The 18,950-nt window shown below is 42.3% G+C and overlaps 1 protein-coding gene across 1 annotated transcript; it reads left to right on the top strand.

Annotated features, from left to right (window-relative positions):
- Positions 1-3,853: 3,853 nt before the first annotated feature.
- Positions 3,854-7,984, top strand: LOC126046013 (cytochrome c oxidase subunit 7A2, mitochondrial). The gene is made up of 4 exons (XM_049817781.1): positions 3,854-3,998; positions 5,214-5,303; positions 6,801-6,885; positions 7,769-7,984. Exons 1-4 carry the CDS (start codon positions 3,981-3,983, stop codon positions 7,825-7,827), a joined length of 252 nt encoding a protein of 83 aa, XP_049673738.1. The 5' UTR covers positions 3,854-3,980; the 3' UTR covers positions 7,828-7,984.
- The last annotated feature ends 10,966 nt before the right edge of the window (positions 7,985-18,950 follow it).

The raw sequence follows: 18,950 nt of genomic DNA, 5'->3' as shown, positions 1-18,950 counted from the left end.
TACAAGGTCTGTAGACAGACAGATGTCCAAGACTGAGTTGAAGTGAGTGTCTGGTGGAAAAATGTGACTAAGTCTAAAGGAGAATGTACCTACAGTTCCTTAAAAAAAAAAAAGTTACTGATTGGAATGCAACCCATGAAGACAACAAGGTGTAACAATAGAGTAATCTGGAAGCATTGCAAATGATTCCGATCCTCAAAGTTCCCATGACGAGAATGGTTTCTGATCTTGCCTGAAAAATTTGTGATCTATGCTTGGTACCTCATAAGTTAGTTTTTTGTAGAAGTTTGATATTTGTGTTGCCTGGGGTTGTTCCCTGTAACTGAACTAACTAGCTATAATGAGTTAGAAATGAAGAGGGCACCAATGCAGAGGCCTTCAGGAAGGTCTGCGATGTTAATCTTAAAATCAAGCCAGTCTCATGAGGGTTTTGTATTGACCTAGTCAGTGAGTTTAAAAATAAATACAACAAACCAAACCCAAACACAAAAATAACCAACACCCCAAAATGTTCCACATATCAAATACTTGTCTGTATTTATTGAACAACCTGCCAAAAATTCTCACTTTCAAAGTAGGAGAAAAAAATGTGAAAATCTTAGCTAATTTTATTCCTGCTCTCTTCTTAGCAATGTGGCCAGTTTATGGAAGAGGTTGCTTCTAGCAGTGTGAAAATGGACTCTGAGGTATAAAGCCCAGCTGCAAAAGTTCGTTGTTTGTTTGTTTTTTTTTTTTTTTGTAGTAGTAGTAGTAAATTTTCCTCAGATCAGCAGAAGTATTTTCATGTAGAAATACCCTATGTTCTAGCTCATGGAATCTGTTCTGATCACAGTATTGCCTTCTGTGCCTAAATGTGAAGTCTAATCTTACTTGGCAGTTTCAATTAAGACTAAAGTCCATTATGAAATGGCCTGATAAGAATTAGCAGATCCTTACATGACCTAAGTCTCAAATAAGAAACTACCTTCCTGTAAGCCTCCCATTCCAAACATGCTCAGCTTGCATTTGAAAATAAAGTAATACTGTCCATCACTTGAGTTATACCAACTGCTGCTAGAAGGTCTGAAGTTGGAAAACTATCTTTCTCATTTCCTGTTGGGAATAAAATAGAGAAGAGTAAAAGCATAAATCAATAATTAATGAAGCTCAAGAAGTTTAAAAATTTTTTTTGAAAGTAGGTGGAGTTCTGATTTCAGATAAAGATGACTTAAAAGAAACAATTCAAGCCAACTGAATACCAGAGTTATGTACAAGTGTAATGAAGTTTGTACCTGAGGACTGTGCCTAAATTTTGCCAAATAAAATGGTGAGAAGTTTTAAGTAGTGTTAGAGGGCCAGGAATGTAATTAATGACCTCATCAATTCTGTTATGAAAATGGGAAAGATTGGACTGTGATATTCTTGGAATAAGTGAAAATATGATTGTCCCCAGGCTTACCTGTTGAGGGCTGGAGTTGCGTGGTTGAAGTTAGTGTATGCTTCATAATAGACACTTGTAAACTTCAGAAGAAATCTTTGTTCTTTCTGTCAGCACATTCTTTTAATGCAACTTTACTGTATTATACAACTTGGAAAATAGTTATACTAAGATAGAATACAGTGTGTTTTCTCTTCATACACAATGTAGGTTTTAAGTGGGTTAGTCAATTATTTTGTTTGCAAGAAAAAAAAAATTAAACCAGTGGGCAGGCAAGACTCAGGAGGAGGTTTAAAAAATTGTCATTTTCAGCTCTCCTGCTGCACCAGGGGTTTCCACTTCCACAGTTGGGTTAAATGTTAACTCAGTTGTTTCTGTGATCTCTTTAGCAGGGTTTATGTGCCCTTATGTTATTGGTTTAAGAGGTAAAATGCGGGGGTTTTGTGTTGAATGCTTTTTAACATATAGATTAACAGCCCTGTTTTCATTCTGGCATAAACAAAACTGTTTAATGATGAGTTTTGATTAACAATTTTATTATTCTTAATACAATACACGCAAAAGTTACTCTATCCTGTTAAGAAAAAGCAGTCTGAGTTTGCTTCTGGTGAAATACCCTTACCCTGAGGTGGCAAGTTGCCACTTCCCTTTCACTCAAGTTTTCATTTCTTCATAAATTAATCAACACTGAGGACCCCAGCTGTGCTTGCTCTGAGCAGGCATCTCGTAGCTTTGATTAGCATGTAACCTACATGACAACTTTTAAGTATGGCCTTTCTGTTGTAAAGAGTGTTTTGACAGACAAATAGCACTGAAACTCAGATTCAGCTATATCGGGAAATAGTCCACACAGCAGAAATGAAGTAGTAATAATTTCTCGGGGGATTATGATCCTTTTACCAGTATCTGAATACAACTGAGCATATAAAAATCAGAACAGAAATATTATATGCACTTGAAAGACTGCAAGAGGAATGAATGAAAATTATCTTGCAGTAGTAGTAGTGTATTCCAAGTATTACTCTGTAAGAGCACTGCTTGAGTCTTTGAAAACTATTTGTTAAATAATGCATCCAATTTCCTCCTTTGTTACAACACGTATTTCTCCATGACTATGCTTTCTAAATGGAATTTTTAATATTCTACTCAGCTAAGACTATACCTATAAATACTTCTTCATCTTTGCATTTTTAGGTTTTTTTCTGGGGCAGCTCATCAGATTGAGAAATGCTGTGCTTTGAGTTGTGATCCTTGTTATTTCCATACTAGATTGAGCACTAATTTGCTGTGTTTGACACACATTATTCATCATGAGGTTTGGCACCAGTGCAAAAGCAGCGTAATGCAAAAAACTGAGTGCACTGCAACTGCAGCAAAGCTAGGAAATAGTGTTCCTGACAGCATTGTATTTCAGCCTAACATTGAAGCACAAGAACACACAATTACAGGGCTAGATCTGCAATGCAGAAGAAATACAGGTTTCTCAGAGTACTTTCCTGAAGGTCGAATAGAATCTTCCTTTAGAATCAAATAAATAGGCTTGCATTTCATACAAATCTGGCATTACTTCACTGTCTGCAATTACATATTGTAAAACACAAAACTGAAGTTGGGGTTTCTCTTTTTCACAGGCCAAGTGCTCCATATCGCTGCTGCTAACGGAGTTGGGGGCAGGTGCACGTTTCAGCTTTATTTTTGGTTTTTTTTTTTGTTTGTTTTGTTTTGTTTTTGTTTTTTCCTGTGTAGTGCCTCAACAAGGGATGCCACATCTCTCCCAGGGGTCTAAGACCCCTCGGCTGGGTCAGACCCCGTCTCTGCCCCGTTCAGCATCCAGCCCCAGTGACGGCCAAAGAGGACCTCGGGGGAGACCGTGTCAACAGAATCCACTCACCGTGGTACCCTCCGGGACACGCTTCCAGTCCCTCCGCACCTCTGAAAGTTTTTAATGAAAGGGGATGTTAAAATCTGTACGCAGCAGCTCTGAGGGATGTTTCTCTCACGGATTTCCTCTGGAGGCAGGGAAGCGGCTGGCAGCCACAGGATCCCGCGGTTCTGTGGGGAGCTCGTCTCTGGTTCCCGGGCGTCCCAAACGGGACGAACGCCCCATCGGGCCGACCACCGGACAAAACTCCTGCCTCGCAGGGGCTGCGGGGCCTGCGCTGACCCCCCCCCCCTCACCCGCCCGCAGACGGCTCATTTGCGCAGCGGCCCCCTCCCGATGCCTTCCCCCGCCTCGGGGGGCTTTCTGCGCTGCGACACCGCGAAAGACTGTGGCAGGAGTGTGAGGAGGGGAATAGCCTGCCTTAGACCGGCCGGGACGCGCTCACCCACCAGCCCGCTCCTCCCCGCTGCCCACCGCCGCCATCTTGTCCCTCCCCCCCGCCGCCATCTTTTCCCCTCCTCCGCCGGGAGGACTGACGCAGCTGGCGGGGCGGGGCGGCGCTGTAGGGTTTGCGGCGGCGCTCTGGGCGCCTGCCTCTGTGGTACCGTGGGTGGAGGGGGGAGCTGCTTCCGCTTCCGCTGCCCTTGTTGCCGGCGGGAGGTGAGGGGACCAAGAGCCGAGATGTGGCGGAACCTGCTGGTGAGGCCGCTGGGCCGGGCCGGGGAAGGGAAGGGAGGAAAGGAGCCCGCTACCGCTGTGTCAGCCCACCGCGGGGCTGCCGAGCCGGGCGGGGGTCCCTCAGGGGGCTGTCGGTGCCCGGCCGGGCTGCAGGACTCGGCCGCCTGGTGACTCCCTGCAGGCCGCGCTAACGGCGGGTGCTTCTGAAGGGGCTGAGGGGGTGCGTGTGTGGACACACACACACACACACACACACGACAGTGTTACATTTCAGGTCCTGGCCCACTCGCTCCACCTAGTGCTGAGCGTTAGGTACTTGAAGGGGTGGGAGCTGAGTCAGGGGGTCCGGGGTGCGCTGAGCATGTCTGTGAGGAGATAAATTTTATAGCGTGTTTTTTGGGGGGTGGGTGAGGGGAGGGGGTGTGGGGCTCTGTTACTTGCAGCTTGCGTCATCTGGATGTTTGCCCCGTGGCTACGTTTTTAGCGGTGGTAATTCTGGGGGAGGGGATCAATGTTATCAGTGTTGCTTGAAGGAGACTGCTGGCAGCTTAGAGGTACGGCTGGTTCTTCGCTCTGAGGTTTGGCCTGTCAGCGAAGGCAGAGTTGGAGGCATCGGAAGAATTGTAGATCATTGGTTTTGGTGGCCTGACCTGTGCGAAGGAGCACCCGTATGATCTGACTATGGAAACAGATCCTAGCTTAGGACACAGCAGGGTGTCTTTAAACTCGGGGGGTGGAGGGGTGCCTTCTTCAGCCCTGTGGAGTTCCTGTGTTGGTGGCTAGCAGGTGAACTGCAGCTATGGCAGAAGATCCTTGTCTGCACAAGTATGTTTGTCTTAAATATTATTGTCCCCATTACTAGAGCCAGACACGGCAAATGGTGACTAAAACTGATATCTAAGGGGCAGAGGTCAAGATTTCCCCCCAAAGGATGCTAGTTGTGAAGGTTACACTGCAGATCCGTAAATCTGTTGTATCTTAACTGAAAGTAATTTTCCTGAGTTTTTCCTTTTTACGTAACCAGTCAGTCAGTCTTTTACATAGTTCATTGAAAGATTGACTGAATTCAAAACCAGTGGGCTCTGGTGAACTTTTGTTTGTTTGTTTTTTTAAAGACTTTCCTTTCTTCCTGTACCTTCCGCTTCTATCTTACTTATAAAAGAAACTACTTCTACCCAGTGTGGATATAACTGAAAAATGTCAACTTTTTAAAACACTGTTTGTCTTTTATTTCAGGGTCTTCGCCAAATTTCCCAGAGGACCATAAGCACTGCTTCACGCAGGCAATTTGAAAATAGAGTTCATGAGAAGCAGAAGCTTTTTCAGGTATTGAGTGAGCACTGACAGTAGAATGATGTTAGTAGAGTAACAAGGTTTTAGTAGATCACAACTGCATACATTTTGTTTCTAAAGAACTGGTGAAAGTCCTCTTTACATCTGAGGTGAGCCCTTGAAATCAGTTGTATGACTACGGTGTTTGAAATCAGTTATTTTCTACAGAGATTAAGAGTATTTGTACCTGCATACTTGACTTGCTGACTCTTTAGGGGTTTCTTTTACCCTGTGCAATGATTTGTACCTGAGTTTCTTATGAGTAGTAGATACTGTACAAAGATAAAGACAAAGTACTCTGAAATGAGATAAGATTGGGGAGCATGTCCTAAGAACAAATAGAGAATAACAGCGAGTGAGAGGTCAGAAGTATAGTGAACAGTTAAACCTGCAATCTTACAGTTATATTCATAGCTCATAGATGAGCCCCATAATTCTTAATGAGGATATGATATTATTGTACTTCTCAGTTATGAAAACAGTAAAGGTCTTAAGGGATTGGATTCACTCCTAGAAAATTACTGAATCTTTAAAAATAATTTCTGAATTACTCTCTTCCTGATTGATAAGGCCACCTAGTGAGAACTAGTGGTTCTTCAAATGCCAAAGCAGTGGATACTCAAGAACATACTCCCAACTGTGAGCCATAACCTGGAGCAGTAGCTTCATACGGAGGATAGATTAGCCTGGGCTTCAGTGATGTGAAAGGGAAAAAATATATTAGAAGCCCAAGTTTAATAGTGTTTGTGTCTTGTTGCTTTCATTTCCCCTGAAAGAGAAAGCCAGTCTTGTTGGGACACTGCCTAAGGAGGACAGTGTTCATTGCGAGCCAAGGGGAAGTGGGATGTTGGTGATGGGTGAGGTCAGAGGTTTTGTTTCTGCTGGTGGAGATCTCTAGGCGTATCTCTTCTTCCCATTCCTTTCTTGTGGGGCAGCAAGTTAAGCTGGGCTGGGTTGCGGGTCACCAGCACTGGAGGCCAGCTTGAATTCCAGAGCAGCGTGAACTTGCTGACAAGGGTAAAGATCATGTGGGTCTGGTGTCTAGGAGTTTTACTTCAGGTGGAGCAAAACAATTTCTTGTACGACACCAGCTGGCAGTAGAGGCTCCTCCCCTTGTCGCTCCCTATAGCAGGGATTGACTGTGCTGGAGACAATGGGAAGTTTCTAGGGATGGTAATTATATCCTGTACAGCCGAGGGGGAACTGGCAACTGGCGTCAGAAGTGCTTAGGCATCTGCCAGTCACTGCTTTAGAAATGAATGTGCACATCATTTACTGTACTTCCCTAGTATATCACCTGATACCCCAGTATCACCTGATACCAGAGTGAAAGCTTAAAAAAAGTGGAATCTAAATAAGGTTTAGTATCTTTTGGAAGTTGGGGAGATAGTTTGGGGAAGTAATTCCTGTTCTGCGTAATTCTAGTTTGATTAACACAATATTGCAAAGACTGTATTTAAATAGTTTCTTTTTGTCACTTGTTTCCATTAGGAGGATAATGGCATCCCGGTGCATCTTAAAGGTGGTTTAATGGATGCTCTGTTGTATAGAGTCACCATGGGTCTTACGGTTTTTGGTAAGGCTAACACTAAAATATTTATGCTTTGGTACGATTTCCAATGTGCTAATATTAAAATACTTTTTCTTTTCTACAATCTCCAACATGACTGGTGTTTCCTCTGTAAATTAGTTATGCAGTTCCTTTAGTCTGTTCTTTAGAACATGCAAAATGCACATAGAGTGGGGGAAACCCCCCCACATTTGGACATACTATGTATTTATTTGTGCTTTCTCAAATTTAGCTTTTCAGATGGCTTTTTTTGCCCTGACTAATTGTACTATGGGCTGAATACTCGTTCAGAATTCATGTATGATGTGAGAGAAAACTAGAACTACTTAGAAAGCTTACTCTGAAGAGGAGTAAAATGTAATTATAGCACATATATGTATCAGTTTTCTCACTAGCCTGACTCCTTTTAGTGCTAGGTGATACTTGCTGTGCTGAGGTTTCACGTACTGTGAAATCTAGCAGAATATATCCAAGCTTCATGATACTGTATATGTTTAACCTTTACATTGCTTGTTACATAATTTTGTAATAGCCTCTAATTTAAATATGTTGATCTAACAGATTTTCAGTTCAGTTACTTTAAGAATGAGTAACGATTAATTTATGATCGTCTGTGTAGGTTCTACAAACATGCCTCTCCCCTTTTTTTTTTTCCTGCTTCTGTATTTTTATGCAGTCTATGGAGAGGTATTTAAGGATTTTTTTTTTCTCTAAAATATGAATTGCCAAAAAAAAAATATCATTGAGATGTGGCTATGGAAATGTGTTATGTTTGAACTGCAGCTGCTTATTGTCAATATTTCTTCTGGAATGAACTGGGAAAGGCAAGCTGACTTGAAAGGAATTCTGTTTATCATTCTGAAAACTTCTTTTCTGTCTGTTAATTCAGGAACAGCCTATGTTGTTTACAAGCTGCTTGTCGTTTCAATGCCCAAGAAGCAGAACTGATTCCAGTTCAAGACGCCTCAGTGACTAGCAACTCTTCGTCCAATTCCATGTGACTCCAATGGCAGCTTATACTTATTATAAGCAGCTAGCTTAATGCTTGGAATAATGATTTAATTGTAACATGTTAACTGCAATCAATAAAGCAGTTTTTACGTTGTGTTGTGGTCTGTACTGTATCATGTGTTCTGCGTTGGAGTGCCTTTACTTCCAGTAAATGTATATTGAGTTGATTAATATGCAGATCTTTGAACTTTGAGCCTCTTTTCTTTGTATGTGGTTTATGTTAGTACTTCAAAGGTGAGTTAAATGCCCTGAATCCCTATGGGAAGGTGATAACTCGTCTTTATTATAGGAATTTCATCTTCCTGCTTTAGTATAGCAAGTTAATCTTGTAATAAGTTATTAGGATTAGATTAAACCTGTGTGGAAATGAATGTTGAGGACTTGATGGTTATGCTGTATCTTTGCTGTCAACTGCTGGAAGTTGACTGTAATACATCTGGAATTGGAGGAATCTGGTTCCTGATTGCCATCCAAAGGTGACAGGTTTTACTATGTAGAAGTGGTAACACTGTCCTCTGCAGCTTCAGGGGCTTAGAAGTAGTCTCGGTTGAACTCAGCACCTTCATCTAATAGATTTTTTTTTTTTTCCAGTGGCTTTTCTCTGCTACAGCTTAATAGAACATCATATTTCCTGAAAAGAATGAAAATTTCTAAGCATGCAAATATGATTAGCAAGTGATTGTGTCCATGAAATCAACATATATATGTTAATCATGATTAAGACTTGGTAATCTTCCAACATTGCCTCCTGTTTCAGGTTGCTAAAGCCAGCTTGTTCTGAGTCATCAGGATAAATAAAGCGATCAGTTCTTTAGCATAAAATAAGGAAAAAAGTATTGGAGAATTTGAGCGTGTTCTAGAGCAAATAGTAAAGTGGAGGAGGGGCACAGTAAGTGTTAACGCTAACTGTACTAGTGCAGTGCTAGAATTTCTCTACTAATTGAAAAGTGTTACAGTGTTAAATGGACATACTCTGATAGTTGACTGCTAATTTGATCTAGGCTGAACTGGACCCTGTTAAGCCAGAAATACTGAAGATACTAAAGGCAGTGCTTAAAAAAGCTTCAAATTCCTACTAATTTTTGTCAGTTTTTAAGTCTTTAGGAAGAATTTCTCCAGCACACTCTAAGCTCGAGGACAGGTGAAATGCATAGACACTGCCTTCTGTCTCTACAAATTGTACTCTTCCGTAATTTGAAAATAGGACTGCCCCATGTCTGTAGGGTGGGCGCAGATCTAGTTCAGAAGTACACGCCAGGTTAAGTGGATTAAGTTTCAAACACTTGTAGGATAATTTGGGTTGGGAGGGACCTCTGAAGGTCAATTGGTCTTAATTTTCTGCTTAGAGCAGTGCCACTGCAGAGCTACGTTGGGGTGCCCAGGGCCTTGGACAATCACACAGGGAGCATCTCCAAGGACAGAGGTTCTGCAGCCTCTGTGTAACTGGCTCCAGGGTTTCACTGTCCTTTCTCTGGAGAGTGTCTTTCCTCATCTGGGATACAGGAATAGATGTGTTTAAAGGATGGTTGTTAGCATTCCTGTACACAGCTCTAAAGGAAGCCACAACTGCATATGACCACTTCCACCTAGACGACCGTAATTTTTACAGACTTAAAGGGGTAGGCGGGTATCTTTCAATGTCTTATGTTAAGATGTCTCACAGAAAATGAGGCAAAAGCCGTAGGCATGGCTTGAGTTTTAAGTTGCTGCTGCTCCTTCATGTCGGGGTGTCAGCAGCCGCTGCTTCTAAAGCTCAGTCAACACTGGTTTCTGGGAGAGCTGTCAGCTCTGCTCCAATGTCGTTTCTACTGTGTCACTCCAAACTTTCTGGCAGCGATTTGAACTGTGTGCCTTAAACTAGGTTATGTGCCTTAGCAATAACATGGTTGAGGAGTGCTCACCTGCTCTGTTTCAGTGGCAGAACTGTATGAGAGCTCTCTGCATATGTAGAGACACAGCAAATGGCTGATAAAGCTAGTGGTTCGATCATGATCCTTTCCAAAGTCCTCTTTAAGTGGCTGAGGTGCTGTTTATCAGCTTGCTATGACACAGACAACCACAAATGCAACGAGATCCACAGTTGTCTTGGGGGGAGAAAAATTTGATTGTGATTTAGAATTGGGTAGGGATACCCAGTAATAACTATTAGCTGCTGTCATGTATTTAGGAACAAGACTTATATCCAAAGTGGCTAGTGCTGTCAGTGAAAATGCCTGCTCTATGAGAACTGCTTCTAGGAAGCATCTCTAAGCTGGTCACCACGAGAACCACGTGTAAGCTACCCTGATGCCTCTTACTAATTTGACTATTGCAATTATGGGGAAGAACATCTCTCGGAACCAGTGGTAGCTGTGCATCCCTAGTAAGGTTTTATGTTCCTAACGCGATTTGTGCCTTTGTCGCTTTCCTGTCAAGTTGCTACTTGTGGGTTATTGCGCTGAAGGTCTGGTGTTGACTCTGTAACGAATAGAGCTCCTAAAAAAAAAAGAAAAAAAAAAAAGAAATTCCATCAAAATAATCCTTTTGTTTCTCTTCTCAAGGAACCAGTGGGTTTTCCAAAATGTGAAAATGAGCTTCCCACTATAGTACTATTTTAAGCCTCTTGTATATTAAGTTTGTTTAGAATTTTTCATTGCTACCCTGGAGAACCAGAGTATGCTTGTTAAATTTGAGGCAAACTGGAAGGGAAGGGCCAGCGTACTCAGAACTCTCTAGTAGAACCAAAAATCTTGAAAAAAGGAGAGTGGGGGAGTAGCCCTCGGTGGTAGCCTTTCTGCATAGGTGGGTTTGGCCAGCTGCATGACTGAAAGAGTAAGAACTGCCTGGATGGATATCTCAGAAGAAGGTTTGGGAAACGGGGTACAGCTTAGCTTGAGATGAATATTGATGCCTACAAGGATGCGAAACCTCACAGCACAGTGAACTATGCTTTCCAGCATGTGAAGGAATCGGTCTGCTCTCTGCAACACTGGTAAGGCGTCTGCTGCTGCCATGTGCCCAGGGTTGCTACCAAGATGTGGACCAAGTGGTGGGCATCTGGAAGGCAGCATAAGGAACGATCAAAATCTTTTAAAAGCCCACATGCTTTCCCACCCACAGGAATTATGAAGAATACTGAAGGAAGGACGGTGGTTTAAATAGTCTAAATTATAAAAATCCTGCGATGAGCTAGGCGGTAAACGCGCGTTTCTTTGTGCAACCGAAGCAGACGGTGCAGCCGTTCTTGTTCTCGCAATCAACCACATCTCGGAGTCCACGGACTGTCTCGGCAGCGGTGGCAGCTTGTGGGCTGCGCGGCAGGCAGCAGCCCCGGTGGGAGGGCACGTGGGGTAAACGCAAGCTGGGAAACAGAGCTTCGTACTACAAAGCGATCAGTATTTATAGACAGAGCCTTGAAACGTTATTTAAACGCATAACAAATGACAAAAGATTGTTCTGGCAGGGTAACCCCAAAACGTGTCCCTGGAGCCTGCAGCTGGAGGCAGGCGGGAGAGCGGTTGGCACTGCTGCCGGGAGCTCACGGGGCGGCGTACGCAGGCCACGGGTCTGCCAGCAATTCTGGATTTTTTTCTGCTGCAGGAGCACTAGGAGGAGGAAACCAAACAAGACCCACAGTCATCTGCTCAGCACCAATTTCTGGGACCGCTTTACAAAGGTAACGGGGAAATTCCCATCTGCTGGTCAGGCTGTATGTGTGATTTGTTGCAGGCACGTCCACATCGCGAGCTGCCAAAAGGTGTCAACTAGGTGCCTATATTGCCTATACTGTCTTTCTCTAGGAAAATGCAAAAAGAGAGCTATGCATCTTCTCTAGGGCTAAAATTAACAGAAAGTGTTTGGAAGTATCTGAAGATCTCCTTCACTCTCCCTATGGGTATTTTATAAAAAAAATAAAATGAGCAACATCTATTACTTCTCACTAATGTGAAAAAATGATAAATTTTAGAAAATGAAGTGGTAATAGGAAGTCACGGACTGCTAGCAGTTAACACACTCAAAACTGTGCTTTTCTTGTCTGATTCTATTACTGTAGTGCTTAATTACCATCCTTAAATCAATGTTTTCTGGAGTTAGGTATTATACTGATGTACAATATTGCTGCCTTACTGCAGCCCTACTTTTGATTTGTGTTTAGGCAATACACATGGTATCTTTCCCCAGCAGAGATTTCATGTAAACTTCTTTTTCTATTTCAGGTTCATGTGAAATTTATTTTCCAGTTACTGTTATTAGAAATGGTAGCTATGATTTTTTTATATTTTGCTTTAAAGGATGGGAAAGCCTCCTGGAGCTGAGGACATGGGAACACTATCCCGGCTTCCACTGAGCTAGATTGTTCTACATGTCACCCAAAAAATATGGGGGACATTTTCTGCTAGACAGGCAATGAGCACTCTATCTCTTGCACTTCCCTTGCCACTCTATTTTTCATTATTTTAGCTTTTTAAACTTATATGGTTTTAAGGTTAACAAAGAAAGCGTAGTAGTGTGCCAGCTTTGGCAGAATGAAAAAAAATAATTGTTCATGCTACTGTAAGAGAAATTACTATTCAAACAATAAGCAGACAGATGAAACAGGTGAAAATTAAATGCTCATTATTACAGTTCTAGGTTACACAATCCTTTCTGAGACTCCAGGCGTACAGGCCATGTTTTACCTTCTCCATTGGGAAGGTAGCTCAGAACTATCTACTCTTAGAACTGTGCCCTGGGCTACATTTTCTTGGCTGCTGAATATATGTATAGATCCAATTAGCCTGACACGCACAAAAATTTCCCCAGTAACAGTCTGAGGATTAATAATACATAATATCACAGCACAGGCTTCCTAAAAGACACCATGAAAAAAGTTCAGAAACTTTCAGAAGAAAAAGAAAACACCAGAGAGATGTCTAAGTGTATGATCTTAACTGTACCTTTTTTCTTTTTCCAGATCCCAGAGTAAAAATACCACTTTTCTAACATTGCTCACCTTGGCTATCACTGCTCTGAACTATGAGAAAGTGTGATGAAAGTTTATTGGCATCTTTCATATTAAGCTGTCCTTTCTTACTCTCCCATTCTTTCCCAATTCTGTTACATATCAAAGAGCTGGATGTTGACCTTCATAGTTGCTAGAGTGAATCAGACTTTCAGAGACAAAATCAAACTGATCGACCTGACTTGACCCTAAATAAGGTATTTAGGGGATGAGTAAGTCAGAACCAACGTTTCTTTTCATGTGCATGCTTGTGTGATTATTTTTTTAAATAAGTTCCTTTTAATAATAACACTACCTTCTCTAGTCTAACTTGCCTGAGCCTTTCCACTTATTTTTTCAGTACACAGTCAATTCTGCTGTAAAAATAATGGCTTGTCCAGAAACACAATCTGAGGAGAGTGTCTTGGCTGTACTGCACTTTTTATGAATGTGTGTATTCAAGTCTTCAAACTTGGTGGGCAGCACATGCAGTCTGTGATACATGTTTTGGTCTTGTCTCAATATTTCTCAAGAACTATTTTTATTATTCACAGGTTTTCTATTAGACCAACTGATCACAGGCTTCCCCGAAACACATGTAAAGCTAAAGCACACTTATATCTATTTTCTCAAAAAGATACATCCTCACAAAAAAAGGTAATTGGCTGGGATTCGTGTTTATAAATGCTGTGACAAGCCAAATTGACTTGTAGGGGCTGGGAGGTACTCAAGAGAAGGGTGTTACCCCACCGAGTCCCCAGTCAGGCAGTCCTGGTTTTAGCTCCTTGGGGAATACAAGTATCTGTATACAGTTCACTCAGCTCACAAAGTATTCACTCCCATTGCACAGAGCCTGCTATGTCCTGGAGAAAACTGCCAGAGAGGGATGAATTTGTCCTTCGGTAATGTGTTTCTTTCTTTGAGTTCCTAATCCACCAATCTGAGCTTTCTGAAACGTAGGGATCTTTCCTCTCCTCTGTCTGGATTATGCGGTGCATGTAATTCTCTTTCCTCTCCCTCCCCAGTATTTTATTGTTTTATTGTTATGTTACAAGCTTTGGTATTTTCATTGGTGAACCTGCCTGTCCCTTGTCTTGTTGGGTCTTTGCTGGCTGCAGAAAAGGCAAGATGCTGTCAGGTGAGGATGAAAATAAATTGGAAAGGGATGATCCAGTAACATTGAATCTTTACATATACCAGAACACAGAAAGAGCTACAACAGAAAAGATCACAGGAAGCTTGGAGGTTTAGAGTTACTTAAATTAAGGCTTCCTAAATAGAATTGTTACAAACTAAGTATGAAACGAACAAGGTCACAGTATTGCTTTAAAAACATATTGTAGCACGGGTGGTCCCTTTCCTCTATGAGCAACATGCATTTGACTGCTAATAGAGGTGTAAAATAAGAGAGGAGGGTGTTTTGTGATATGTCAGTCTAATAAAATGGTATTCTTACCATTAGAGGTGCATTGAGGAATAACTCCCTTTTTGAGGCTGTCTGTGAAGTTCACCTAGAGATGCAGTTCCCTGTGATTTCACCAGCAGCAGCAGCAGCAGACTGTTTTCCTTGAAAAGAACAGTAAGGTGTTCAGTTGAGATATTTTATATGTGATAATTCAAATGTGTTTTAGCTGCCACAAGGATCCAGAAACAACTTGAACTGTCTTTTAATTTCTTTGGGTTAAAAAATTTGTAGAGGACTTCTCAGGGCTAAAAGAGCCATATGTTTGTTTGTCCAGTTCTAACAATATCTTAAAAAAATATATAAATTAAATACTTGTAGATGGCTGTCTTTCATTTTTTCACAGAAGTTTTCCCTTTCAACCAAGAAATCTGGGGAGTGCAGGACCTGAAGTATGTGATCTGCCCAAAATGTTCTTACTCCCAAATTAAGGTTCCTCTAAGAGTTTCTGCGCAAATCTCCTGGTATCATTCCCATCAATGTGACTATAACATTATGCATAGATATTTAGAGATGTTCTTTGGAATAAAAGGGAGAGAGGGAGATTTGGTGCTGCTAGAGCTTGTCTCACCTGTCGAGACAGTTTGTTCTGAAGAACTGTGAGCAGCTTCTGTTCCTGCATGGGTGCAATGAGGTGTTTGTGATTCCACCAGGACCTTTAAGCTACGAATGTGTTCTTTAACTAATTGAGTTATATATGTTTGTTTAATATCAAAATAGTTCCACATTGTTTCATCTCGACATGAGCACTTACTCCGGATGACTAATGCCCTGGGACCTGAAGTTTATAATGGAAAGGCTGACACAAACTTGCAATCTTATCTATCATAACACTATGCAAAAGGGAATTATATAATTAAAACATTTTAATGATCTCTATTACTCAGTGGGAAGTTACAAGTCCCAAAGGAGCCAGGCCAACTTTGTTATCAAGGTTTGTTCAGTCATCTCTTAGGAGCAGTAGGGCACATTTTGCTAAATATAGTGCGGTGTGCTAATATGTGCTATGTGTGGAGCGTTGCACTGGGACCACTGGGAGGTTAGTACACCTTCTCCCAGATTTTTGGAAGTCCCTAAACTTAGACTCCTAAATCCATACTCGGACATTTACTTAAATAGCCTGATGTTTTAGAAGAGCAATACCAAGAAATTCTCTTCTATTAAAATCATAAATAGAAAAAAATCTTACAACAGAAAGATTTTATTAGTACTGGAAATAGTACTTAAATATATGGACAGATTTCTGGGAAAAGAAAAGGGGGATCACAACTTTTGGTTACCCCAGCTTAATTCAATATGGGGTGTAAATGCAGTTTCTGAAAGGAACTCACAAAACTTGGGAGTGGTGCAGGAGAGACATCAACTCTGTATGGCTAGTCAGTAAGAGCTGCATATGATGTATTTTACAGCGTTAGGCAGGAACCTCTGTCACAATCTTTACCTCTCTGTTCGGGTCTGAGATCCAAAAGCAGATGGGTAGAGACTGGAAATCGCTACCATCTAAATGTCTTTTGATCAACATCAGGCACATTTGCCGGTCTCATTCTGGTCCACAGTAAATAGGTATTTACATGAGCAGACTACAAAGTTTGGCACCAGCAGAAGACTTGGCTGGCACAAATATTCCAGAGGTGAAAAGTAAAAGTGTTCAACACAGTTGCCTAAACTTGGCTGTCTAACACCATCTCAGGCTACATTTGAGGCATTTTCTTGGGGCTGGCAAATACAGAGGACCTGCAGGAGACTTGCACACCCGTGCTATAGCAGCTGGGGGCCTTGCAGGATGCCTGTGGCACCCAAAACGGCACCGGGGGCTCGCCTCTACCTCCCAAGTGGTCTAGTACAGTTTGAGATGTGCCAGCGTGTATGGGTTCTGGGCTGTAGCTGGCAGCTCCCAAGAGGTCTCAGATGCTGCTGGGCACTCAAATGGCTCTAGAGCCCAACGTGAAGGCAGCTGAGCCAAGCCCCGTGGACGGTGGGCGGTCAAACTGCTCAGGCACTGCTCCATTCGTTAACTAGATCTTCATCAGCCATCGTGGACGGTTAGGTCCTGGGCTCACATGCAGGCACCTAAATGTATCTTAAACCAGAGCCAAATGCTGCCTAAGGTTACCCTGCAGGACGCAGCAATGGCCACAGCTGATGTTCTCAAGCAGCAAAGCTGTGATGGTGGGGCATGTGTCAAGGAGCACAACCCCTCTCTGCCTTCTCGGCTTCTCTGGAGGTTAGAGAAGCAGATTCTGTAGTTTTTATTAAAAAATAAGGTCCCAACAGCTACTCCTAGCATAAAGAAAGGGACCTCATCTTGCAGCCGCTGCTGTTCTTAATTGGGGAAGAAGGCCATGATGTAGTAAAGCCCCATGTTGTGATGTGCCTGAGGCAGTACATCACCTAAATACATTTCAAAGAGTACTGGGCGGAAGGTGAAGGAGCAACAGGTCAGCTTTACTAGCTGAATATTTACACTCTAGAAGATGTAATCGCAAAGGATGGAAAGAACCTGAGTGGTGTTTCAGAGTGTAATTTGTGCTTAAAAACCTGTTTAAAAACCCTAAGCGAATGATTTTGTTTAATACTCTTAAAACAAAAACAAAAACCCAAACAATCACAAGCAAGAGGCACTGAAGCCAGTAGCAAACATATTACACTGGAGAAGAATCCGTTATAACAGAAATCAGGACAACACCAAAACCAAGACATGTTTAATAAACTGGGGTGGCTAAAAACTAACAGAGTAGTTAGGCCAGCTGGAAAGCATCCAAGAGAGCAGAGGAAAGGGCATGTGAGAGAAGACACTTTAACAGCTTCTTGTGAATCCTCTGCAGGCTGTAGAGGTGTTGATACGCGAGAGAGACACTGAACTCCAACAGGTGAAAAAGACTGTCAGCAAAGAGTGGGTAGGAGCTTTCAAGTAACCTTTAAAAGTAGAAACAAAACCCAATAGTTTTCTGTTTACACAACAGAGTGCTTCTGATACTGAAGCACAGGGCAACATCTATTTATAATCCAAATAAATCTTATGCTCTGGTATTTGGAACTGTCAGCATTCAACATATTGGGAAGCAGCAGCCACAAGGCTGCAATAAGAAATGCTGATTTAAATCTGCATTCTTTTGCTCTGTGTATTTTCTCCTTTAGTCACTAGCCAATTATGACTTGTGCAAAAGAAATAATTTTATTTTTAAAGTTAGCTCATATGGAGTTCATAAATGTCCTGACAGGTGATACCAAGACAGTGCTTTTAATGCCTGTGAGCTAAGTGCTTGCCTGACTCTTTTTTCCACAAAACCTCAACATTTCCATGTGTCCATCAACACCTGTGATAGGTGACATGCAGATGAGAGCCCCACAGGTCTCATGGAGGGATATATAACCTGGGCTATCCGGTTCCTTGGGCTCGGTGTATTCCCTGGCCGTGTCCTGGCCAAGTTTTGCCTCTTGTGCTCTTTCTTTTGGAGAGGAAAGAGCTGTGGTGAATGCCACAACCTGCCAGTCTAGGTTGTCTCCGTCTAGGTACTAAGATTCGGAAGGTGGGGCGAGAGGGGAGCAGGGATGATGATGACCATGGATTCCATCTCCTCCGAGGTTTAGAAATGGTCAAAAAATTACATGACTGTCAAGTGCAGACATACCGTAACAGCAAAAGGGGTTTTAGCAAGACTGGTGTGGTCCATACGTCTGGCACTCACCTGCAGGAGGGAATCTCCCAGTCCTGGTTGTTCTCAGGCTGCGAATTTGCAGAAATGCCAGTGAAGCAAACAATTTTTCATACTAAACTGAGACTATTTTTGTGGAATCATCCAAAGATACAGGCTTCTCTGGTGTAGGGTTTTTTTCCTAGATAATTTTTCCTTTCAATTCAGAGTAGACTGTTACTCTGTCGATCCAACTTATTTCTGTCTGCTGTGCTCATAATCCAACTATGGACAACATGCGACTCACCTAAAACAAGTTATTATCTATTCTCAGCCACTAGGAAACAGCTCCCCAAAGTATGCTCTTAGTACTAAGTATGGTATGGAGGATTTCTCTTTGAAGCCCTGGCGTACTTTAAATAATGGGGGATGAACTACATGGCCTCTCAGGATCTTTTCCAGCCTCATTTATTATGGTTCTGTGCATTTGTATCATCAGATTCGCTTGTTAGAGTGTTTAAGCTTTCGAATGTTTGTCCTGCTGAACTGACAGGAAGTTTGGGTCTGACCTTTACGTCCTCTAAACCTTCTTGGAAAGATGCGTATTGGGAGAGAGCGCAGCAGCAGCCGAGTATTCCCCGTTGACAGCTTTCCTCCAACCTGCTCCTCAGTCCGGGGAATCGCAGCATCCCTCCATACTCGGTGCCTTTTGTGCTGTGGGGGAGAGAAGGCCAGCATCAGCGGTTGGCCTAATGACAAGGTATTCAGTCTTAAAATTCCCGCACTTGTCATTAATTATTCCACTGTCAGCAACAATGGGATCGGGTCACTCATTGGCTAATGCAGCTTGAACTTTGAATACTTTGTCCATTCAGACACAAGCTTATCTTCTCCATAAGCCTACCTGCCACCCACACAGACGCTGCTGTCACAATATATATTGATATTTTTTGATACAGAAGTACTAAGAAGAATTAGCAAAATGTTCCTATTCAGAGCTTGG

The sequence above is a fragment of the Accipiter gentilis genome, chromosome 15 (genome assembly GCF_929443795.1).
Source record: "Accipiter gentilis chromosome 15, bAccGen1.1, whole genome shotgun sequence".
Taxonomy (NCBI): domain Eukaryota; kingdom Metazoa; phylum Chordata; class Aves; order Accipitriformes; family Accipitridae; genus Astur; species Astur gentilis.
This window is presented reverse-complemented; position numbering and strand designations above follow the sequence as displayed.